General features: G+C 38.5%; 1 protein-coding gene across 4 annotated transcripts; it reads right to left on the bottom strand.

The window, feature by feature from the left end:
• Positions 1–269: 269 nt before the first annotated feature.
• On the bottom strand, positions 270–25,156 carry LOC122539508 (eukaryotic translation initiation factor 4E). Of its 4 annotated transcripts, none has more exons than XM_043674449.2 (7): positions 25,124–25,156; positions 16,634–16,740; positions 14,223–14,318; positions 9,132–9,195; positions 5,993–6,106; positions 5,335–5,474; positions 270–1,404 (listed from the first exon to the last, which is right to left on the bottom strand). In XM_043674449.2, exons 1-7 carry the CDS (start codon positions 25,139–25,141, stop codon positions 1,290–1,292), a joined length of 654 nt encoding a protein of 217 aa, XP_043530384.1. In that variant the 5' UTR covers positions 25,142–25,156; the 3' UTR covers positions 270–1,289. The 4 variants fall into 4 exon arrangements, with proteins under 4 accessions (XP_043530384.1, XP_043530383.1, XP_087836037.1 ...); XM_043674448.2 differs by lacking the exon at positions 25,124–25,156 and adding an exon at positions 20,603–20,722; XM_087979911.1 differs by lacking the exon at positions 14,223–14,318.
• Between the last annotated feature and the right edge of the window lie 461 nt (positions 25,157–25,617).

Raw genomic sequence — 25,617 nt, 5'->3', positions numbered from 1 at the left:
TTTTCATAAACAGAAAGACTAAATTTATGAATATTCAGTAATGAAGCCAATGATCAGCACAGACAGTAACCAGTTTTTAAAATGTTGACAAAATAGAATTACAAATGGATTTCTATTGATGACGATGATAAAATAGTCAACTGCCAGCTACTAAATTAGTGACAAGTAGCATGCAATATTGTTCAATCCTGAACCAGCTCGCTTTTGTTGATAAGTATGTGGGTTACTGTGTAACCAACTGAAGATTAAATGAGACCACAGCCACTGAATGCAAGAAATTTCACTGTACAAGTTTTATTTACAGTTCTTGTTTTTACACTTTTAATACGTTTGCTTTTTGGGACCATTTTCCTAATTCAGCCTTTATAACCAATGCAAAATAGATTCTTCTAAGGATACAAGTTTTAAAATACAGCATAACAATACAAAACATATAGAGGATTTCAATATATTTCAACATCTCGAGCAAGGAATGTAATTATTGTATTGCAATTTAAAAAACAAAATACACTTTTTTTTTTGAAGAGAAACCCACACACTTGCCCAAAAAGTAAAAATCACTACTAAACTGCAAAAGCTTGTTCAAAGTTAAAGTTTAAATCAATCTGTGAATTCTGTATTAATGTAGCAGGATTAAGTAATGCACATGACAAATTTTGAATACTACCAATTTAAAACTATATGTCCAGTCCCAAACACGCATTACATCTCATGATCTAATTTAAACCAAGCTGATATTAGAGCTTTTTAAAATTTTAAATCAATGAATAAATTAAACCTAACAGCTAACATCAAGCATGGATTACAGCAAATCATCTATTTGCTGCCCAAAACAAAAGAGTCAGAACTGAACTAAATTGCTAAGTACTACAACATTCGGACAAGATCTTCTTAACCCTTTCCCTTCCAAAATTACTAAATGCTTAAATGAGCCCCATCCCACCAAAGAAAAATTGAATTGTGCTGTATTTAGTATAAGGAAAACTGTTCATCTCCCAAAACAAAAACTTACAGCTTTTTAAAATATTTCACTTCACAAGTTATATTTAAACATTTTCAGAAAATTTCTGGAACCAAAAGATTCATAAAACATTTTGAAGGGAAAGGGTTATTTCACAGAATACTGAACAAGGTGAAAGATAGAAAACGGACTGAAAACTTGCAGTCTTATGTATAATATTAGAATGAAGTCCCACTCTGCTTACTAGAAGCTTTGGTTTAATTTGAAGTGTAGATTGCTTTACGCGTCCAGTCTTCTAGTGATGAGCATACAACTGATGCCTTCTTTCTCAAACAACATACCTGTTCTTGGTTGTCGATCCACTTTTTGTGGCAGTGTCTGTATGGGACTGGTAGCCAATCACTACTTTAGGAGGAAGTCCTAACCTTTCCTTGTAAATTCTCCTGTAACGAACACAGCAAAACACAAATAATTAGCATATTTTCATAATTCATGTTGAGCTAAAAACATTTCCTTCAAATAATAAAACGATTTCCAAGTAAATAGCCAGCCAATTATTGCTTCTAACCTATTCATCATCATGCTTCCTCCACAGTTATATTCATCACATTAACTTTGCGCAATGACAGTACTGATCCCATCAAATGGGTTTAATCCAGAAACAGAAACCAGACATTTCCCTCCTCCCCATAGCTCTTCCATCTTAACATCACAAATTAGCTTGTGTACAATACCTGCTCAATTTCAAGGCAGGCAGTTCTAAGTGGCAGAAAACGGCCACCTTTTTGATTTGTTTAGCTCAGGCAACGGTAATTGTTGAATGTTGAGATTAACAATCCATTCAATGGCTTTGACTGATGTAGTGTGAATGTTTATGACACCATCAGGAATACGTGTGTCAGGCATGTTTCAGTATGTGGGTATGGTTTGCCTTGCAACAGTCAGTCTCAATTTGTGCTGTTCCACTCAAAGAAAAGATGGTATGGAAAAGCCAGGGAACTATAGACTGGTGACCCTGACATCGGTGGTGGGCAAGTTGTTGGAGACAATCCTGAGGGACAGGACATACATGTATTTGGAAAGGCAAGGACTGATTAGGGATAGTCAGCATAGCTTTGTGCATGGGAAATCATCGTGCGTGGAAAACTCGATTGAGTTTTCTGAAGTAGCAGCAAAGAGGATTGATGAGGGCAGAGCGGTAGATGTGCTCTATATAGACTTCAGTAAGGAGTTCGACAAGATTATTCATGAGAGACTGGTTAGCAAGGTTAGAATTCATGGAATACAGAAAAAACCAGCCATTTGGATACAGAACTGGCTCAAAGTTAGAAGACAGGTGGTGGTGGTGGTTGCTTTTCAGACTGGAGGCCTGTGACCAGTGGTGTGCCACAAGAATCGGTGCTGGGTCCACTACTTTTTATCATTTATAAAAATGATTTTGATGTGAACACAGCAGGTATAGTAAGTAAGTTTGCAGATTACACCAAAGCTGGAGGTGCAGTGGACAGCGAAGGAGGTTACCTCAGATTACAACAGGATCTTGATCAGTTGGGCCAATGGACTGAGGAGTGGCAGACAGAGTTTAAATTTAGATAAATGCGTGGTGCTGCATTTTGGAAAAGCAAATCAGAGCAGAACGTATACACTTAACGGTAAGATCCAGAGTTGCTGAACAAAGAAACCTTGGAGTGCAGATTCATAGTTCCTTGACACAGTCACAGGTAGAAAGGTAGTGAAGGCAGCTTTTGGTACGCTTTCCATTATTGGTCAGAGTATTGAGTATAGGATATTGGAGGTCATGATGCGGTTGTACAGGACATTGGTTAGGCCACTTTTGAAATATTGTGTGCAATTCTGGTCTCCTTCCTATTGTAAAGATGTTATGAAACTTGAAAGGGTTCAGAAAAGATTTACAAGGATGTTGCCAAGATTGGAGGATTTGAGCTATAGGGAGAAGCTGAATAGGTTGGGGCTATTGTCCCTGGAGCATCGGAGACTGAGGGGTGACCTTATATAGGTTTATAAAATCATAAGGAGCATGGACAGGACAAATAGACAAAGTCTTTTCCCTGGTGTGGGGGTGTCCAGAACTAGAAGGCATAGATTTAGGGTGAGAGGGGAAAGAAATAAAAGGGACCTAAGGGGCAACGTTTTTCACACAGAGGGTGCATGTATGGAATGAGCTGCCAGAGGAAGTGGAGGAGGTTGGTACAATTACAACATTTAAGAGGCATCAGGATGGGTATATGAATAGGAAGTGTTTAGAGGGATATGGGCCAGGTGCTGGCAAATGGGACTAGATTGGGTTATGATATCTAGTCGGTATGCAGGATTTGTACCGAAGGGTCTGTTTCCGTGCTGTAGATCTCTAGGACTCTAAGCAATTGGCCAATCTTCACTGACCCATTCTCAAGTGGTTGGGAGTTTTGTGGACTTCATGATTTCAGTCACCAAGTTGCAGTTGGTGATTCTTGAAGTTAATCAGTCATTGTAGCATCAAGATGTCAAACTGGCATAGAGTGTAGAGTGCTTTTACTAGCAGTGCTATGGGATTTCAAATGATTGCATGGATTGATACAGAAGATTCGAAGCTTGAACATACACACCAACAGGTTCAAGAATAGTTTCTTCCCTGCCATTATTAGACTGACGAATGGACTATCTAACTTCAAATAATGTTGATCTTGCTTTGTGCACCTGCTGAGTACTGTAACCCGTATGCTTTGTTCTAATCACTCTTAGATCTGTGTCCTTTCTTGCTATGATCTGCTTACATTGCTCACAAAACCAACCTTTTCACTGTACTAAGGTACATGTGACAAGTAATCAAATGGTTTTTGAGGTCCTCCTCCTTTGAGGAGAAAGCTTCGCCTGTGAAGAACAGGAAATTTATTTTTCATTCTTTTGTGGGATGTGGGCATTGCTGGCTAGCCAGCATTTTAGGCCCGTCCCTAGTTGCCTTTGAGTTCAGCATTAAGTCAACCAAGCCACCCTCAAATCGTTGAGACAATGTTAAAATATAATTAATTGCCTTTGGTACTGTCATAAAGTGGTTCAGGGTCATTTGTAAATGAATGGAGTACCAATGAAATTTAGGATTTTGATTAACTTGTGAAAATCTCATTCGATGTTGACCATATGATTCCACCATGTGCAGAAAGGAATCAAACTAAACACAGTGATTTCATAATCAATTTTGTAGTTTTCAAAACCATTGAAATACATTTTTATATAAGTGATAATAAGCAATTCATTCTATACGAACAGAATTACTAAACCAAACTAAAATTTATAGGATTATTTGCATACATCCCCTTAATCTTCTAGGTCTTCAACCTCATTACCCAGCAGCTTGCCTTGTCAGTGTTCTTATTTTGCCACCCTTTATATTTGGGCTATCGTGCATTTCTATATCTAACACTTTTTGACATATCCACATCATCCTTGATAAACGTTCAGCATATCCTCAATGTTACCTGTAGGTTTAGCTCCAATCTCCTGGGTTACATCCAATTTGTGATGTCCAACTATGCCTGCATTTTTTAAAACTTAATTCATGGAATATGGGCACCACTGGCTAGCCAACATTTATTGCCCGTTTCTGGCTGCCCTTGAATGGCCATTTCAGAGGGCAATTGAGGGGCAACTATATTGCTGGAGGTCTGCAGTCACATGCAAGCCTGACTCAGTGAGGATGGTAGATTTCTTTCTGTAAGGACATTACTGAACCAGATGAGTTTTTCTGACAAATCAAAGATTCAGTAGATTATTAATTCCAGATTTATTCTTTATTGAATTCAAATTACACTATCTGCCATGGTGGGATTCAAACCCAGGTGCCCAGAACATTGCCTGAGTTTCTGGATTAATAATCTAGCAATCACTAGGCCATTGCTTCCCCAACTTTTCCTCAATCAGTAATTCTCAACATCACAGCAACATTCACAGAGATTGGATCAGCTGAATAAAAAAAAAAGATCAACATGATCAACAATAGCTCTCACATTTAATGCATTTGTACCCATTCAGCACAATGTGTAGAGTAATGAAATATAGACAGAAGATTAATCCAAAAAGCAGATTTGAAGGATCCAAGACACAATGTTTTCTTTCTAGTAAGACACTGACTTGCAATGACATCCTTTTATTTCCAATTTGTTTGCTTAATCTTCAACAAGCCTAAGGCAAAGCTGAATCTGCTGTGTGTGGTTTAAAAAAGAAAGCTCTCCTAAACTTTAGTTCACAGTGTTAAGGAGAAAAGCAAAACATTGCCTTGCTTAGATGCTGAATCATGACACAATCTTTCAGAATGCCACCTCGGAGAAAACTGCCAAGAGGATAAAAAGGTAACAGTCAATTTGAGACTCACTTACCCTATATATGTGATAGATTCTCTATTTTCACAATCAGTAGTCCATATTGCTATTTTGTCACCTTTGTTTCTGACATTAACTACTGCACCACAAGCGTCGTCACTATGTTCATCAAATGCTTCTCCTATAAGGCACAGTAGCTATTTTTTGGGGAAGGGAAAGGAGGGAGGAGAAAGAAAGGGCAAAAAGGAATTAGTGAATTGTAGTACTAGATTTGCAAGTTGAAAACAAAAGCACTTCAAGAAAATTCAAAAAATTATTCATTTGAAATACTTCTTAAAGCCCAAAAGATAAATTATCTATAGGATAAGATGTAAAATCAAAGCCCATCTGCCCATCATCCCAGTAAAATAAAAATCCTACTGCACAATTCTGAAGAGGAACAGGGCCATTCTCCCAATGTTTAATAATTCAAACAAACAGATTATCGGATCATGAATCAAACTGCTGTTTGTAGGATCTAGCTGGGCATAACTTGGCTCCAGTATTTGATAGCTTTTATTTAGGGTGTATTGGTTACTGTTATGATGTAGGCAAGCTCCCAACATAATGTAGAGGGTAAGGGAGTGTTACAAAAACCAGAGTGCAGGAGCTACAGTGTGTAGAGTTAAAAAAAATAAATAAACTGGACAATTCTAGATAAAGGCAGGATACTTACAGTTTCTAGCCAAATACGATCCAGATCTGTTTTTCTTTGTTGTTTAGAAAGGGTGAGCAACCATCTCCCTCCTCGTTTGTTTTTTTCATCTTCCCACATAGGTTCAATACCATCCTACACAGAAAACGGGGAACTCACTATTTCACATGAAACAAAATTCAAGCATAAGAATACAATTTGCTGATGGAAGATTAATTTTCTCCCAAATTAAAACTGATCCCTACCAGCTGATAGGATATACAGAATGAGCACATTTTAAATTCCATTGATATAAATATCCAGGTGTAGTCTATTCCATATGCATTAGTAATCCAATATGCTAGTGTGTACGAGATACAAGTTTTCTGGCTGGTTATTTTCTTTGTCATGATTTGCAACCACCTGAAGAGGCAGCACCTCAAAAGCTAGTGCTTCCAAATAAACCTATTGGACTATAACCTGGTGTTGTGTGATTTTTAACTATTTTCTTTGCAACATTCTCTGCTACAATTCTGAATCAAAAAAGCCTTAATATTTTGGAAATTAGATTTAGTAGGTGTCATTACTAGGGAGACTTTATTATTACAGATGACAATAGTTATATTGGGCAGATGCATTTCTAAATGATTTTAATAGCACAGCAACTACCGCTGGAGCATTTGGTTGCCAAGCTCTGAAACATCTCTATTTCCTTTTTTGATAGTACTCTTTATACATACTTTTGACCATGCTTTTTGTCATCTGGCTTAATATGCCCTTATGTGGCTCAATATAAAAGTTTCTTTAGTAATGCTCATGCATATCACCTTAGGATTTTTTTTAAAAACACTTATGTTTTAGGGCAGCACGGTGGCTCAGTGGTTAGCACTGCTGCCTCACAGCACCAGGGTCCCAGGTTCGATTCTGGCCTCGGGCAACTGTCAGTGTGGAGTCTGCACATTCTCCCCGTGTCTGCGTGGGTTTCCTCCGGGTGCTCCAGTTTCCTCCCACAGTCCAAAGATGTGCAGATCAGGTGAATTGGCCATGTTAAATTGCCCATAGTGTTCGGTGCATTAGAAAGAGGGAAATGGGCCTGGGTGGGTTACTCTTCAGAGGGTCAGTGTAGACTTGTTGGGCCAAAGGGCCTGTTTCCACACTGTAGGGAATCTAACCTAATCTAAACTTACATTTCCATCATAAATTGTTGCTGGTGTAAGGCAGAAGCCATCTTTCTCAATTAAACTTTTAAAAAATAGAAATGTAGAGCAAAGCGACCCACAAGGTCTCTGAGCTACAGATTGACCACAATAAATTAGATTCTGTTTGCTTTTCAAATTGTTATTCTGTCTATTGTCAATAAAAATTCTCAGTTAGATTTCTAAACATGCCAATTAGAAACGTGAATGGTTTCAATTGTGAGAAAAGCATAAAAGTACAACTGCCTCCATTATCAAGGGACATTTAAATATACAATATTTACAACACTGAACCTAGCCAAAGTAATAAGTAGTTTGGTCTGAAGATATCTTATTAGTATGAACACATGCTCTTGTGGTGAGATAGCTCTGGGCTAGAAAGCCTGGGCTCAAGTCTTACCTGCCCCACAACTGTGTCACAACATGTATGAACAGGCTGATTAAAAGTATGAACATAGAAACAGGCCTATAGGCTTGCAGGTTCACAATGACATGCATATTTGGGTCTCCTTCCAACCCATCACCTTATCAAGCTTCCTCTTAAATGTATTTAGATTATTTGTTTCAAATGCTCTATGTCTTGTTAATTCCTTTATCTCTAATGAGAGATGTTTTGATCTGGATAATGTAGTAGACATACACGTTAGTTCAATTACTAGAATTGATCATTGGAGCCAGATGTTAACTGTATAAGTGAATAGATATTGAATAAGTTAAAATTGGGCCATTGGGAGTCTGTAGTGGACATGAACATTATGTTGCCTACATACATCAAGTAATTTGAAAAATTTCATTCACGCAGTCCAAGAAGCATGCCCACGATTAGGATTTCTAGGTCATTAAAGCAAGGAGGAATGATTCATGAAGTGTCAACTAACTAGTATTTTGCTGTATCTTACTGCTTCTGTGTAACATTTTATTTATAAATAAATCTAACAGGATTTATGCCATACGTAATATTCAAGAATATCTTTACTGCTTAATACAGAAAGGAGCAGAATATCCTACATGGTCTCTGCTGCAATATTCCATGCTTAAGGGGCATTTGTTAAATCGTGAGGTTCACTACCCCACTCACTGCTATTTCTTTATATAAAAACTGCCTTTTAAAGTTTGGACTGAAAATGTGTTGCTGGAAAAGCGCAGCAGGTCAGGCAGCATCCAGGGAACAGGAGAATCGACGTTTCGGGCCTAAGTCCTTCTTCAGGATTCCTGAAGAAGGGCTTAGGCCCGAAACGTCGATTCTCCTGTTCCCTGGATGCTGCCTGACCTGCTGCGCTTTTCCAGCAACACATTTTCAGCTGATAGTCCATCATCTGCAGACCTCATTTTTTCCTTTTAAAGTTTGGACCAAAACAGACGGATATGTATTACCTCATATTGAATCAAAAATTCAGAGAGATTATTGACCAAAAGTAACGTAAGAACACAAAATAAAATTTGAAGTAGATTTAAAGAGAATTGATTTTCATTTCCATAGTCACTATTCAGCACAGCAGCTTTCAATACAAGTGCAGTCGATATCAGATGTAATGCATTCCAGAACAAAGGAGTCTTAGTTACATCTTGGTTTTGACTCTAATACAAATCTCGGTCTCCTCACTTCACTCCAAAGTGAACAGTAATAGGACCACACATGAAGCATTTAATTAATGAATGCTGTAGGAAAGTTTGGCCAGAAAATGAGAGAAGTTGGAGAAAAGGTGTTACACAAAGTTAAAATGTTGGTCCAAGACAAAATTGGTGAAAATTAATTTATTGTTGATGCAAGAAAAGCAACAGTGAAAAGAAATATTTTGCCAATAATAAATACATAATGACTTTCAAGTTAGCAAATATGATCTATGAAATGGAATGCTGAGCAATGTAGTTAGCCAAAAGAAAAGACTTTTTTCCCCCCAGTTACTAGTTGTTTAGATATTTTTGTCGTTACATAACCAGAAAAAGGGAATTTCAAATCTTTTAAAGCATAAACATCATCTTACCTTAAAGAGAGAGTAATCGCAGCCTGATATTAAATTACTACAGAGTTGGATATGATTATAAAGACTGTGAGATGGAGAAAAGAAAAAAAAAGGATTAGTCAGAATTCAGGATGCAAAAATGTTGCACTAATGGCCCATTGTGAAAATCAATACCAGGATAGAAACTAGCTTTGTTTTCTGTGTTACATATCTGCGCATGCTGAGCGTTATTGATTGAACTATTTACTACATACGTGACTCCTCGTCTACAAACTTTCCTTTCATTCCCCAAAAGGCTAAACTCCACACATGTATAAACATTTCTTGATTTGGTCTGTTAAAATCAAAATACTCTGCTCTTCCATGACTCAATATTATATACCCCAGCTTAAGCAAATTCTTCAGCTAAGTGAGGTCCTTTTAAGATAACCACGAATGGAAGCATGCTTTTGATAAACAATGAGGTTGTTAAATGAGGTTGTTCAAAAACTCAAATGGCTAACCAAGAACTGCTACAAATGTTACAGCCAACCATAAAATCAAAAGGGTGGCTATTAGGAAGATCACCTCCAAAAAGTGATATTAAATAATTTCTCTTAGTAAAAGACTTTTTAACTAAGCACTAATGGCTTTGTTGGACTTCTCCCAAAAATGCAGTTTTTTTTAAACCAAATCAAATTGATCTGAAAGACCATTCTGCTATCTAACCTGAATCAACGAACCACATCAGCCTATGGGGGCAGCATAGTGTCTCAGTGGTTAGCACTGTGAACTCTCAGAGTCAGGGTTCCAAGTTTGATTCCAATCTCAGGCAATTGTCTGTGTGGAGTTTGCATATTCTCCCATGCCTGTATAGGTTTCCTCTGGGTACTCTGGTTTCCTCCTACAGTCCAAAGATGTGCAGGTTAGGACTTGCCATGCAAAATTGCCCATTATGTTCAGGTTAGGTGGGTTGGCCATGGAAAAATGCACAGTTACAGGGATACGATGGGTTGGTCTTCTGAGGTTCAGTGTGGACTCGATGGTCTAAATGGCCTGCTTCCACACTGGAAGGATTCTATTTGAACACAGCTTGCAAGATCTGACAGTGCATTACGTGGCAGTTTTCAATATTTACAAACAAAATGAAAGCTTTCGGAGTACATTGTTGTACCTTGGATTTTATCTGAGGGTTATACATTAGTTGTTGGACCAGAGTCTTGGAACATGAGGATTGTAGGATTTGGTGGTGTCGCAGGAGGCTTATTAATACGCTGGGATGATAACCTATGGCAGTAAACTCTGCTTGCTCAGGAGTTTGTAAAGCCTTGGGATTTTCCAACCAGCATTACAATTGACTCGGGAAAGCTAACGAGCATTACGTAAATGTAAAGTTCTGCTTATGCAGAATTTTTCAGTTATGTTAGCTTGGCAACACAAGCATTCTAATGGGGTGCATCACATTCTAGCATTCAGATCAAAAATAGAACTGACCTAATTTACCAGATTAATTCTGCCCTATTAAGTAGTACAGGGTGATTTATTGACCCAATTTGTTAATCTTCAGTAAAATGTTTCATAAAACACCTTCAAAAGAAGCAGATTGATTGAAGTATTTCACCCAATTTACTGGCTGTTTCTTGTTATGAGTCATACTTCCCTTCAGCAAAGACAGCAAGTTAGAAGATAGAATTTTTCCACTTTGACTTTGAAACCCAAGACAAATGAATGCTGGATACAATTATAGGCAACCAAGGTCCCAGCCCAAGAATGAACAGATCAGCATGCTGAGAAAGCTAGCAGTCTATAGACTGAGTTGGTTGATCATCAATGCCAAGAACTATTAACAAAAATGAAATAAACTGAAGCTCGTGACCCAGAAAGGGTGAGATCTACTGTTATTAATTTAAAGCTGTTTTCCATTTTCAAAAATCTGAAATAAGTGATTTCAAATTCAGATCAGGTGTGTATGGAAACAACCAAATTCTATTGGAAAGTTGAAGTAGAAAAGGCTTTCCAATGTAGTTAAGAAGTATTATGCAAAAGATTGCTCTAACCAAGGCAGACAACACATGAGTGCATAAATCAATGTGTACTGTTGCAGGATGCAATGCTGACAAACCTGTGGTGTTTAGTAACATGAATATCACATCTGAGGTATCAGTGAAAAGTACAGAATACAAATCCTATTATTAGTCCCTAAGACAGAAGCAGAATTAGGTCATTTGGCCAATCATGTCTACTCCACTATTCGATCATGGATGATACGCTTCACAACCCCATTCTCCTGCCTTCTCCCTGTAATCCTTGAACCCCTTACCAATCAAGAATCGATCTAGCTCTTTCTTAAATACCCGAAATGGCAATGAGCTCCATAGATTCACTATCACCTGGCTGACGAAATTCCTCCTCATCTCAGCTCTAAAGGGTTGTTCCATGACTCTGAGGCTATGCTCTCGGGACCTCGTCTCCCCTACGAGGAGAACATCTTCTCCACATGTGCTCAATTAAAGCCTCTTAAGATTCTATAAGCTTCTGATGCCAGCACATCCTTCCTTCGATACAGGGCCCATGGCTGCTCACAATATTCCAAAAGTGGTCTGGCCAGAACTTTATACAACTTGAATAGTGTATTTCTGCCCTTGTATTGTAGCCCTCTTGAAATGAATGCTATCATTGCATCTGCTTTCCTGACTGCATGTTAACCTTAAGAGAATCCTGAACTAGGACTCTCAAGATCCTTTGTGCCTCTGATTTCCAAAGTCTATGCCTATTTAGAAAATAGTCCACACCTCCATTCTTCTAAGGTGCATAGCCTCACAATTTCAATCAATGTTAGTTCAATTGTGGTTAAGTTTACCAATCTACATCTTCACAAGCATCCACATCCATACTCCAAAAAAAAGTCCAGAGTCAACGAGCAATGAATAAAGCAATAAATAAATCCAGCATTGAGCCTTGCAGATCTTGGATCAGATTTTGCAAACTAGGAATTATGAGGATGATGTCGCAGTCTACATTAGGATCAGCCACTAGAAACAGTTCATGCACTCGGTGTCAACCTCAGTCAGAATTCTAGCCTATCATGTGGGGAGAGTTCAACACTTTCCAACCTATGGCCCCAGATGGTGTCAGGAAAAATTGTCAAGGGATACTAAACATCAAATCTGAACACTGATCATGGTTTCCCTCATAACCATTAAAAATTCTGTAAAGGAAAAGAAAATTGAAAGCATTTAGAATAAATAAAAATACATGTTAATCAAGAAGAGGGTGCAACCATTTATACAATAGATGTGAAACATTTTCCATGTGAGATGCTTGTAGAAACTGAACACAATGTATGTCATTAGTACAGCTCTTTAGATGGCTTGCGTTCCTCTAAAATGTGTGTTTTTTTAAAATAGGAAGCAAATATTGTACTCATAGTACAATTGTTAAAATGAAATGAGAAAGTACTAGTCAAATTAGTGGCAGTGCTGTCAAATTGATGGACTTCTGAAGTTGTAGTAATGACAGACACTACATCATGGTGCTATCATGAAGTTGTACACAAGTAGATAGTCTGTCTAAATGCTGAATAATGCAATTTAATACTTATTGTCTTTCAAATAAAAACCTGATGGATTGGAACACATGAAGGAGTTTTCAGGCAATGGTACAAGGCAACTTCATCTCAGTATACAACTCAGAATTGGATACACAGTATAACTTAAATCATTTCATATAAGCAACTTCAGAAAAAAAAATCTTAAAAGTTAGGTGATAAAAATGATGAATTTCCTATGTAACTACTATTTTCATTTGTTCTCAAATTACCTTCTAAAATAATTTTATCAAACCAGAATTAGCAACTTAAGGCTTGTGAAAGTTATGATGAAGAAATAAAATTAAATTAAATTTACATACATAAGAGCAGAAAATAATTGTCAAAGATCAGAAATTTCCAATAAGAAAATAACATTAAAAGCATATAACCAAAAGCTACATTTATATAAAGCAAAATATTAGCAATTGAAATACATACTCTGCACCTGATGCAAATAAAAAAATCTTAGTCTCTTCACAAATTTCCAAACTCAAACAAGCTGCACGGCACAAAGAGAGTAAGACATGGTGGCAAATTAGTAACGCCTCAGAGATTACAAAGGATGTGCAGCAGAGGAAGAGGCCATTCAGCTCAGGTGATCCCTGTACACAATTATATTCTACATGAGCCTCTTCTTACTTCTTCATCTCATCCAATCAGCATATCCTTTCATCTTTTCACCCAAGCAATTATCCAAGTTTATTTTAAATGCATCCATAATATTTGTCTGATTCCTTATTAGATCTATTAATAACTCCTTAATTTTATGGCCTGGAACTTTAATCTCCCTCTCAAATGGAAGCATCTTCTCTACAAGTACCCAATCAAACCACTTCATAATCTTGAAACAAAAACAGAAATTGCTGTTCCGAAGAAGGGACAATGGATTCAAAATGTTAGCTCTACTTTCTCTCCACAGATGCTGTCAAATCTGCTGTGTTTTTCCAGTCATTTCTGTTTTTGTTTCAGATTTCAGACGCTCGCAGTTCTTTTGGTTTTTCATCATCTTGAAACCTTCTTTCAGGTCATCCCTCATTTTTTTTCCTCCCCAATCTGCTCAGTCTTTCCTGTTAGGTATAACTTCTTACTCCTCACATCAAACTTACATGTTATATCCAGTGCTCAATATCCTTCTTGTATTTTGGAAAATATCATTCTGCATAGTATTTAATGAGAATGTATTTTTCCTAAACTGTATTGATTGCCTGATTTCTACCATACTCTGTCAAAACATCTCCCAGTTTACTTTTCGTGGTTCTATTCTCAATCCTTCAAAATTAGTTTGTCTCCTCTACCCTTTAACTATGGTCTCTGTCTAACTAATCATTTTGTCAATTTTTTATTATGTTGAGAATGCGAAGAAATATTCCCCGATGCTCACTTCTAACTTATAAATCATCAGCAAGAATCTGCAAAACTGATCATCTCTCTTGTTTCTTTGTCAAGGGAAGCTGCATGTTATGCAGAAAACCAGAGGAGAGAGATCCCTTCATGCCCATAATAAAAAGGTACTTCTCAGTTTATAATTTTCTGTCTTTACTTACGCCCAAAAATCTTCCACTGTATCAAATTTGGATATCAGACGCAAATTTGCTTGCCAAGTTTTATTTTTGTCATTCTTGAAGAACCAAAGTGCCCATCTACAAGAAAAATTATATATTCATAGTATTGAAAAGTACACAAATCTGGAAACAATTTTAATTAGTGTTACTGAAAGCTAAGATTAAGGTTTCCCTATTGGGAAAACAAAATAAAAATCTTTAAAATAAATAAAGTTGAAAATAATAGAAGGACCTAAGAAATCAATACTGTTGTTCCAAACAATCGTAAATAGGTATAAAGTATTAATTCTGGGCTTTGTAGCAGACAGAATTTCCAATCCTGGATAAAGGTGCATTTTAAACAAAATGCTTTATATTCATTTTGTTTAATATAGGTAAAATTTGACATATGTTGAAAAACCCAAATTTCAAATAATAATTCGCACTAATGGATTTTCTGAAACATATGGAGATTAAGCAAATCAATTCAAGTCATACACCAAACCAACACTGCAAATTTATCAGAATAAAATTGTATTTCCATATGATCTGATCACTTCCTCAGAATATCTTAATGCATTACTTTAGAAGTAAATCTTATTATTTAAGCAAATATGGCAGACAACTTGCAGAAAGACTCAAACAACAAATTGCCAATTAATCAGTTTCTGGTGTTGGTTATTAAAGGAGGAATCTCAATCAGGACACCAAAAGAACTCTTGAGCTATTCTGAGTAACATTATGATCCAGTTATCATGGCACCTGATTTTATATCTCAGCCAATAGACAAAACCTCTAAATGCTACAGCACATTCTGTACCTTGTTGAGATTCCAAAGTGGAATTTGCTTCTAGAAGTTAGAATAGGAAGGAAGAATTATAAAGTACAGAAGAGACCCTTTGGCCCATCAATTCAGAATTGCCAAAAATATACTATTACATAAACTAGTACAACATTTGATACTTGTTAAGACTCAAGTTTTCCACTTTGCTTCGAGTATACTCGATGACGCAACAAAGTCTGGCAAATGGAATCTGTCAACATTTAAATTATTCCAAAAAGAATTTGCAGGAAACTGATGGGTACCAACTCTCTGCTAGTTCTCTTTCTACTCAATGCATGAAATGTCACACCTCTAACTTTTAAAAAAAAATCACTAAATATGGTCAATGTTGGACTTCCTCAATTGATATGTGCTTGAAGTTCAGTTTAGAATCGTACAAAGAGGAGCCCATCAATTTTAGGACTGGCTAAATAAAATCACACAATAGTATATGTCTGTGTCCTGGATCTAATTACTCTCAAAATGTTCAAGAAGTCATCACCTTTTTAAAAAAAAACTTAAAGTTGAGTGCCAAATTTAGAAGTCCACGAGAGCTTTGCCAAACTATGTTTAGGAAAGAATAGCTTTTTTGTAATTGGTCTCAAACCAATGAGATGCAAGTTAAGACATAATATTGTCTTTTGATAAGATGACATAGGAGCAAAACTAGGCCATTCAGCCCATCAGTCTACTCTGCCATTCAATGAGATCATGGCTGATCTAATAATCCTCAACTACACTTTCCTGATTTTCTTCCCTCAAAACCTTTGACTTCCTTACTGATTAAAAACTTGTCTACTGCAGCATTGAACATACTTTAAAGACCCAGATTCAACAGCCCTCTGAAGCCCTTCCACAGATTTATAACTCTCAGAGAAGAAATTCCTCATCCATCATAAATGTGTGACTCCTCATGCTGATATCATGATCTCCAATCAAATGCTCTTCCACAAGGTGAAACAACATTTCTACATCTACCCTGTCAACTCCCAGGAACCTATATGTTTCAATAAAGTTCTCTTTCATTCTTCTAATCTTCCAATGAGTAAAAGCCCAATCTAGTCAATCTCTCCTCAAAAAAGACAAATTTCTCCATACCCTGTATCAGCCTTATGAACCTTCTCTGGACTGCCTCAGATGTCAGTGCACCTTTCCTGACATAAAGGACTGAAAAAATGTTCAATTTTCCAGGCAGTCTAACTAGTGCCTTCGCAAGATTTCCCTATTTTTATACTCCATTCCCTTTCAAACAAAGGCCAACACTTCATTTGCTTTTCCTATTATCCACTGAATTTAGATGCTATGTTTTGTGATTTATGCTAGAGGACTTCCAAATCTCTGTTCTGAAACTTTCTACAGTCCATCTCCATGTAAATATTATATGGGAAACAGGGAGGAGTTTGGGTTTGCCATGCACTCCAAGTTGCTGCCACTTTAAACTCAATGGAAGAGAATATGTAGTAGCATTCTTCACCATTCCAACACTACATAAATGACTGTGTAAACAAACTGTGAACAGTTAGCAGCTACAGGGACTTGTTAATTAAGTCAACAATGAAAACCATCAAATGCTTTGTTGTTATTCTTTTACCTATTTTGTAATGGATGCTTTATATAGTGTTCAGGCTTCACTATTTCTGGACTTGCTGTCTCAGTTTTACTTTCTTCTTCTGAAGATTGCGGTTGTGTAGTGGTTTCCTGCAGAAGAGATAAATTATGGCCAGAAATCCTAAATACACAGATTTAACTGAATATGATTACATTACAATAAATGGTTAATATTGTGCAAATTGGATAAATCAACAGCAAACAATATTTAGCTCCAACAACTGACCTTACAGGTCCTGCTGGAAAGTGCATAGAGTCATAGAGATGTACAGCACGGAAACAGACCCTTCGGTCCAACTCATCCATGCTGACCAGATATCCCAACCCAATCTAGTCCCACTTGCCAGCACCTGGCCATACCCCTCCATAGCTTTCCTATTCATATACCTATCTAGATGCCTTTTAAATGTTGCAACTGTACTAGCCTACACCACCTCTGGCAGTTCATTCCACACACGCACCACCCTCTGCATGAAAAGTTGCCACTTTAGTTTTTTTATATCTTTCTCCTCTCACCCTTAAACCTATGCCATCTAGTTCTGAACTCCCCCACTCCAGGGAAAATACTTTGTCTATTTATCCTATCCATACCCCTCATGATTTTATACAACTCTAAGGTCACCCTTCAGCCTCCAACACTCCAGGGAAAACAGCCCCAGCCAATTCAGCCGCTACCTATAGCTCAAATCCTCCAATCCTAGCAACATCCTTGTAATTTTTTTCTGAACCCTTTCAAATTCCACAACATCCTTCCAATTGGAAGGAGACCAGAACTGCATGCATATTCCAAAAATGGTCTAACCAATGTCCTGTACAGCCGCAATATGACCTCCCAACTCCTGTACTCAATACTCTGAACAATAAAAGGAAAGCACACCAAAAGCCTTCTTCACTATCCTATCTACCTGCGACTCCACTTTCAAGGAGCTATGAACCTGCACTCCAAGGTCTCTTTGTTCAGCAACACACATCAGGACCTTACCATTAAGTGTATAAGTCCTGCTAATATTTGCTGTCCCAAAATTCAGCATCTTGCATTTATCTAAATTAAACTCCATCTGCCACACCTCAGCCCATTAGCCCATTTGATCAAGATCCCATTGTAATCTGAGGTAATCTGCTTCACTATACCTCCAATTTTGGCGTCATCTACAAACTATGTTCACGTCACTTGGGTGAATATTTAGTGAGTTCAGGATGAAGGTCCACAGTCAAACAGTCTACAGACTATCAGCGTCTAATTTCACATGGGAGTGCTGGAGTTATCCCAGTAAAACACATTTCCCAATGGGAGAGACAAGTCTGCATTTTTTATCTTTTAAAAGCAGAACGCATGTTTTATGCGTTGCATTTGGAAAGAATAATTGTAACACGCAAACTATTGCTTGTGTCTAGATTAATACTGAAACTCCACAAAGATCTTTGAATTGCCCAGTGAATAGTCAGGAGTAGGCAGAGGACATCCATGCCTGGTGACCCCAGGTTTAAACTCTAGTGGATGATGAGCTTCTTGATTGCAACTGGAGCTTCATATTTGGTTCTGTGCCTCTGGGCTTTGGGTAGAAAGCATTAAGATTTGAAAACTCCAATTAGAAAATGAAAACATTAGAAATACCTGATGTAGAAATGGGGCCACAGTAAAGAATAGCTAACAATATGACATAGAATGTGAGCAAGAAAAAGAATGATAGGAGGCAAAGATGCTCTTCAACTCATGAGACAATTCAGTGCATAGAAGCCTCTAAGGCTGATACAAACAATATTTATCTATTCAGGTCTTTTCATTAAATCAGAGAAAAGAGCCAAAACTACAGTTTTTGAGCAAAGGGAGAGAAAGCGCACACCAGATAGAGAATCCCATGTGGTTTTTAGACGAGAGAGATATGTACCACTGGTTTCCAGAAATTTAGAACTTGCAAATGAGCAAGCTTCTGCATGGAGAATTGATGTAAAGTTTGATGGGGCTGGTTTATCAAGTACTACTATATTACTCACAGGATGGACATAGTACAAACTGGCTCACTCAGCAAAATGTTTTTAATCCCCACGCGAGACCCATTATAAAAGAGGGGTCAGGTGACCACTAGTTTTCAAGCTACATTATTTGCAAAGTTCATCTGTGAAGCTTGGGACTCTTCCATGCACTGAGGGGTTCATAATACGAGGCTTCACCTTTTCACTAGTCATAATGCTATGCTCAACATTTCATGTGCCTGCTAAACTAATGAGCAGCAATATACAAAACTGCCAGGAGCAGAAGGGGAATTTAGAATTCAATGTGCTGAGTTTAGCTAAAGTTCCAAGAAACATGCATAACATATGACATTTAGGGTGGATTGCTTTATTTTAGTATGGCTGCCCCTAACTCTGACTGATTTGCATAGAGCACTGCAACTAAACATTTATTGTTCAGTTAATGCCAGAGCTGTGGCATATAGCAAAATTTGCTGCACAATTATCACAATCTTTAGGAAGGGTGTGATAACATTATTCACAAGTATGAACATCTGAACTATTCGTATCTACCATTTCTGTCCACTACTTAAACCTCGATATACCCATTTCCTTGCACAAAGGCAAAATTGCAAGGTTTGTAGCTCAGGTTGAGGTTTAGGGTGTAGGTTTGCTCGCTGAGCTGTAGGTTTGATATCCAGACGTTTCATTACCTGGCTAGGTATCATCAGTGGCGATCTCCAAGTGAAGCGTAGCTGTTGTCTCCTGCTTTCTATTTATATCTTTCTCCTGGATGGGGTTCCTGGGGTTTGTGGTGATGTCATTTCCTGTTCGTTTTCAGAGGGGTTGATAGATGGCATCGAGATCTATGTGCTTGTTTATGGCGTTGTGGTTGGAGTGCCAGGCCTCCAAAAGACACGACCCCCTCTCCCTCATAGCCCTACACACGGATGAAAAAAACCACCATTTCGACTGGGACAACACATCTATCCTGGGACAGGCTAAGCAAAGACATGCCAGAGAATTCCTAGAGGCCTGGCACTCCAACCACAACGCCATAAACAAGCACATAGATCTCGATGCCATCTATCAACCCCTCGGAAAACAAACAGGAAATGACATCACCACAAACCCCAGGAACCCCATCCAGGAGAAAGATATAAATAGAAAGCAGGAGACAACAGCTTCGCTTCACTTGTAGGTCGCCACTGATGATGTTACCTAGCCAGGAAATGAAACGTCTGGATATCAAACCTACACCCTAAAGGGAAAATTCTTAAAACTAGGTTTTAGAGCAATTGCAGGCACATTTACATATTGGGCTGAGTCCACAGTAAAAATTCACATTTCAATAAGCATATCATTAGCTACAGTTCAAAAACTATGTGGCAAACTACCTGTGAAAAGGGAACATGTAGTTAAATTGTTCACTTTTCACTTGTTCACTTTTTACATGTATGATTTAATTCAGTGCCATTTAGATATCAGAAAAATGTAAAAATGCAAAACGAAAATTTGTGGAGAAGTTAGAATTAAGTCCACACGGACGTTTCTTTTGGAAACTATTGTCATTAGTACTCTTTCCCAAGAACATGTTAAAGCTTTGGAAACAAGGCAAATCCACAAGGAACAAAACCAGGAGAACCATATAATGAAAAAGCAATTTGTGTGTGTATTTTTAATATGGTAAAACAAAATACATGTTGGAAACAACAACAAAATGGTAATCCTGCTCATGAATGGTGTCACAAGACCTACCATTGAACTGAACAGTTTAAAATCAAATCAGCTCCAGAAGTGCAGCACACCCACGGTACCACCCTGGACTGTCACCTCGACAAGATTTTTGACTCTTCAGAATGGAATTTTAATCAACTATATTCTAAGTCAGGCACAAAGAATGCTGCCACTGAGCTAACTGACATGAATGCGTAATGTATTAAATCCAAAGCTAAGGAAACCCAAATAGACAAACAAGTTTCATTATCTGAATACATACCTCATAAAATAACAAGTGTAAATGTGGCATTCTTTACATACGGAAAAACATTACACTCAAAGTGTTTGAATTTGGTCCAACTTCTCAGCTGATCAAAACGTGTGCAGGATAAATTTGTTGATGCAGACTAAAATTTCATGAAGCTTGTGGCAAGACGAAATGAATAGTAAAATTATAAAAGTCAATGTAATTAGCCACCAGACATTATTTACAGTGAAAACCAAAAGCAGCAAAAGTAAAGCGAGACACTTAAATGAGTATGAGTATCAAATGATTAATTGAAGCACAAAAAATATTCTTTACACACTATAACAAATTATTTTTAATGGATTTTTCTATGGTGCTTACATGCACCTGGAATTTCATCAGAAATCACACAAGGCCTTCAAAAAGACAGCCCATGATAAATAGAGCAACTTTAAATTTGTTCATGAAAATCAAGGTCTATTATCACATTTGTGCCATAGGGCCATTTCATAGCAATGAGAATTTTTTTTTATATGCAAATGCAGCAACACATCAGCACAGCAAAATCTAAATGAGGTTCGTAACATTTCTTTGGCAGATATTAGAAGGGATGGCTATTGACCCTGGTCTCAGAAAAACCTAACTGCTCTTCAAATCGTGCCAAAGTATACACCCATGCAGCAGACTGAGGCTTAGTTGAAATCCTTATCAAAATGATGACATCTCTGACACTGTAGCATCACCAGATACTGCACTGAAATATCAGCCTAAACTGTGTCCTGGAAGTCCTTGGAGTGGAGCAAGAATTGACAACAGCAGGAGCAAAGTCAAGATGGCATTGCTATACAGCTCAGTCATCAAAATAAACTATAGCGTTAAGGCTGTTTTGTTTAATGATTTACAAGTGGGATTAGGAGACATATTTAGGACCTTAAAGTGATGGAAGTGATAAATTCTTTCCATCTGCCTTACTTATTTAGGAAGCAAAATGATGGAAGAATTAAAAGGGCATAATTATAAAGTGATTAGAAATTAGGGGAAATACTGGGAAGTATTTCTAGTCACAGAGCACCACAGCTTTCTGAAATAGAATATCAAAGGCAGAGTGAGTTTGGATTTCTTGCAGTTCTCCAAGAGAAACTGGACAAGTTCCTGAGACAAGAGGACACCAAGTTATAAGATAGCTTGCAAAGTGGCTCGAAATAGAGGAATCAAGTTACTGCAGGATTACTTTCAATTGCCTTAGAGGGTTGGAGAAGAACTTCCCACAGTATTTTTCTTTCTCCCGAAGTTGGCTATGGAGCACAACTTAGCATCAAACAACATTGCACCGAGCTCTGGACAAAGCAGGTTTACAGAACCAGTTACTGTTTTTCCCATTTTATTTGTCTGAATGTTACTATCGTACAACCACAGGTCTAGACTATGCCTCCTTTATTATATTAAATAAGTAACCTGTTCAAAGATGTTACCACACAACTCTGGAGCAGGTGGGACTTAAATACAGGTATCCCAACCCAGAGGAAGGGACACAAGCCTTGCATCACAAGAACCCTTTCCTTCTTTGTATATGTTTTTCCTCGCTACCGCAGAATAGAGACCCAGATACGCTTTTTTTTCTATTACACCTATTCAGAGATGTTATGACACAACTCTCTAGCAGGTGGGACTTAATCCCAGTTCATTCTTTGTACAATTACTTCTGCCTGTCAGACACTTGAACATTATTGGACTACTCTTACTTCTAAAACACTATTTTTGCCTCACATTAAAGTCAATCAAAACAACAAAGGAAAACTTGGAAGTATTTTCTTATTCAATCATAACTTAAATGTACAAACGTTCAAACACCAAATGAGGTACTGAGAAGCAAAGTACTTTTTCCTGGATTAGAAATTAGGGATGGGATGGGATGGTACGATGCACAGGAAGATATAAAGTCACAGAAATCTCCACATATAGCACAATTCATATTTGAATTACATTATTTGAATCAAAATGCATTGAGTTGAAGAATGTTTTTGGGCTTTGCAATTTCCAAAAAGGGAAGTTTAGTCACACCTTAATTCATTAACAGGATGTTGGCATCACTGGCAACTCCAGCATTTATTGCTCCATTCCAAATTGTCCTTGAATACAGAATCATTTCAGAGGGGTGTTAAGAATCAATCATCTTGCTGTAGGTCCAAAGTCACATGTTGGCCAGGCCAGTAAGTATGGCAGATTTTCCTCCCTAAACGACATTCATGAACTACATGGGTTCTTCTGATAATCAATGAGTTACATTGTCATCATTGCTGAGACTTTAACTGAATTCAAATTCCATTACCTGTTGTGATGGGTTTTGAATTTATGTCCCTTGAGTATTAGTCTGGGTCTCTGGACTACTAGCCCATTGACATAACTAGGAAGTCACTATTTACCCAGTCATTTCTCAAATTTCCACTTACCCAAGATTCATGCTGAGCTACAGTTCTATTGACACCAGCAAGCCATCGTATCTTAGCTAAGTGACCATTCACCATATTTACATCATGCAAGCAAGCACTGGTGGCCATTCAATTGTATAGGAAATAATCAACTCATTCTGCCTTGATCCACATTAATACAAATGGAGTTCCACCACTGAACGTGAAATTTTCTTCTCTTTAGCATATTGTCTTTAGCATATTATTGAATCTTGGTGATGGAAAATGTGCAAACTGATAGATACAATCTACAACAGCTTAATAAAAGTAACATGGCACAAAAAATTGGCATTTTTAAGTATAGGGAGTATTTTGTGCAGGCAATGCTCTTTTCAGTGATAGTTTCTCTAATCAGAAGCTGCAGCACAACTCAGTTTTCTGCACTATGATTACAATGATTTCTTACAGTGAGACAACTTTGTGATGTTTCTGCACAGCCAAAAATAAAACCTTACAGTTACATAAGATTATGCTGTATTCATAGAATCCCTAGTGGGGAAACAGGCCCTTCGGCCAACAAGTCCACACCGACCCTCCGAAGAGTAACCCAAGAACAAGCCTCATTCCTGATGAAGGGCTTATTCCTGAAACATCGATTCTCATACTCCTCAGATGCTGCCTGACCTGCTGTGCTTTTCCAGCACCACACTCTCAACCTCCATTCCCCTACCCTATTACTCTACATTTACCCCTGACTAATGCAGCTCACCTGCACATCCCTGAACACTCCGGGAAATTTAGCACGGGCAATTCATCCAACTTGCACATCCTTTGGATTGTGGGAGGAAACCGAAGCACCCAGAAGAAACCCATGCGGACATGGGGAGAATGTGCAAACTCCACACAGACAATCGAACCCAGGTCCCTGGCGCTGTGAGGCAGCAGTGCTAACCACTGAGCCACCATGTCACCCTAAGATCATCTTCTTTCAATATTATAAAGCTATAAAATTCAAGTAAATTTTCAAATATTAAGCTTTTTAAAAAAACAGATTAAAAGGATTCATTCAGAACATTTAAAAGCACAAGGAGAATCAAAATCATATTCGTTGTTTGGCTACTGAGCCATAGATAAATATGAACATAATAAAAGTAAGTGAAAGGTTAATAATCTAAGTGGCAGATCTCATTTTACCATCTGTTGGTCTGGATAGCTGCCCCATCAGCTGTTAATATTACACTGTAAATGGCTGTTCTCAGTGATGAACATGGGCCAAAGATGTACACCATCCCCAATTTTCATTTCTAAACAATTTTATACTTAGTGACTGGAAAGACAAAAAAAGATCAACACGTGAGAAAGAATCAGAAGTTCAAAAATGGTGGAATAGCATTGTTGAGAGTATAGTCCTGAGCCATTAACGCATTTTTATAAAGATCTCAATTATAATTCAGAAATTCATTTGAGACGCTGGAGGGGGGAAAACGCGTTCTCCTTTACGACTTCTATCGACTTTGAATGAAGAACAAGCGATGCTACAGGTAGTGACTTTAAGTAACATCCACTCAGAAAAACTGACAAATTTTAAAAGAAAACAATGGCAACAGCGGATGGGGGGGCAAGGGTATTCAGCTTCTCCTCCCTACTTTTTGAGGGGCGGGGTTGCGAGAAAGAAGGAAAGATGGGACGGACGAAAGAAAGAAGATTGGTGGAAGATGTAAAGTATAGGGACATGGTGGGGGGGGGTGATGAAGGTGAAAGACTGGTGAGTCACCCTCCTCCTCCCACCGCCACTAACACACACAGATACATAAGAAGTGTCAGCCGAGGATGAGGAGAGAGGATCACCTTCACTGACAGGCTGGAGAGCGAGAGAATGAATGGTGGGGCCAGGTTAGATCTGATCGAGGCCTGGCTCCAGCCGCCAGCTGCACAAACAGAGCGCCATGCTGCCGCTGCCGGGCCCCTATGCGTGTGTATGTGTACATGGATTAGAGGTTTTGTCCCCCAACATTCCCTCTCCGCCGGACGGTTGACGTTTGTTAATTACGCCTACCCCCCCACCCCCGTGTCCCTCCTCCCGTTCTCGGGGTGTCCGTCTCTGTTGCTGCCTCAGCTGCCCACTCCTGAGGTAAATGTCACTCACCGACTCCACGGTCGCCATCTTGTGTCTGACTCCAGCCTCGAGCGCACCCACCGATTGAAGCGACCCGGGTCACGTGGTGCCGGCCCCGCCCACGGGAGCGCGCAACCGCCTCCCTCCCCCGACACACGCGGCAAAGGCTCACGTGATGTGTTCGCGCGCAGTCTCCCATTTTGAAAGAAAAGGTGACTCAAACCGCCCACTTCCACACCTGCCGCGCCCCTTCCACCCATAACCACGCCCACTCAAGGAAGGCCCATGCCCTTTTTGATTCGCCCCGCCCTTTCCATTCAAACCACGCCCATGTTTCAGCCAAATCACGCCCACATCGCGCTCCGCCCATCGTCACCCAAAAACCACGCCCCCTTATTCCACTCAAACCACGCCCCCTGTGAGTGCAGTCCACCCCTTTCCATCCAACTGATGGTGAACTGCTCCAGCTGAAACTGGTCCTTACCCTCAATGATTTCTCCTTTGAATCCTCCCACTTCCTCCAG

The sequence above is a fragment of the Chiloscyllium plagiosum genome, unplaced genomic scaffold, assembly GCF_037043375.1.
Source record: "Chiloscyllium plagiosum isolate Xiang-an unplaced genomic scaffold, Cpla_swu_hap1 HiC_scaffold_36, whole genome shotgun sequence".
Classification (NCBI taxonomy): domain Eukaryota; kingdom Metazoa; phylum Chordata; class Chondrichthyes; order Orectolobiformes; family Hemiscylliidae; genus Chiloscyllium; species Chiloscyllium plagiosum.
The sequence above is the reverse complement of the archived record's forward strand: the minus strand, read 5'-3'. Positions and strand labels throughout refer to the sequence as shown.

Excerpts from the sequence above, each read along its gene's own strand:
- LOC122539508 (XM_043674448.2), bottom strand. The coding sequence starts at position 20,632 with ATGCCACATTTACACTTGTTATTTTATGAG. Across the intron at positions 16,741-20,602 it reads TACACTTGTTATTTTATGAG|GAAACCACTACACAACCGCA; the intron begins GTATGTATTCAG and ends TCTCTTCTGCAG. Across the intron at positions 6,107-9,131 it reads GCGATTACTCTCTCTTTAAG|GATGGTATTGAACCTATGTG; the intron begins GTAAGATGATGT and ends TTTTCTGTGTAG.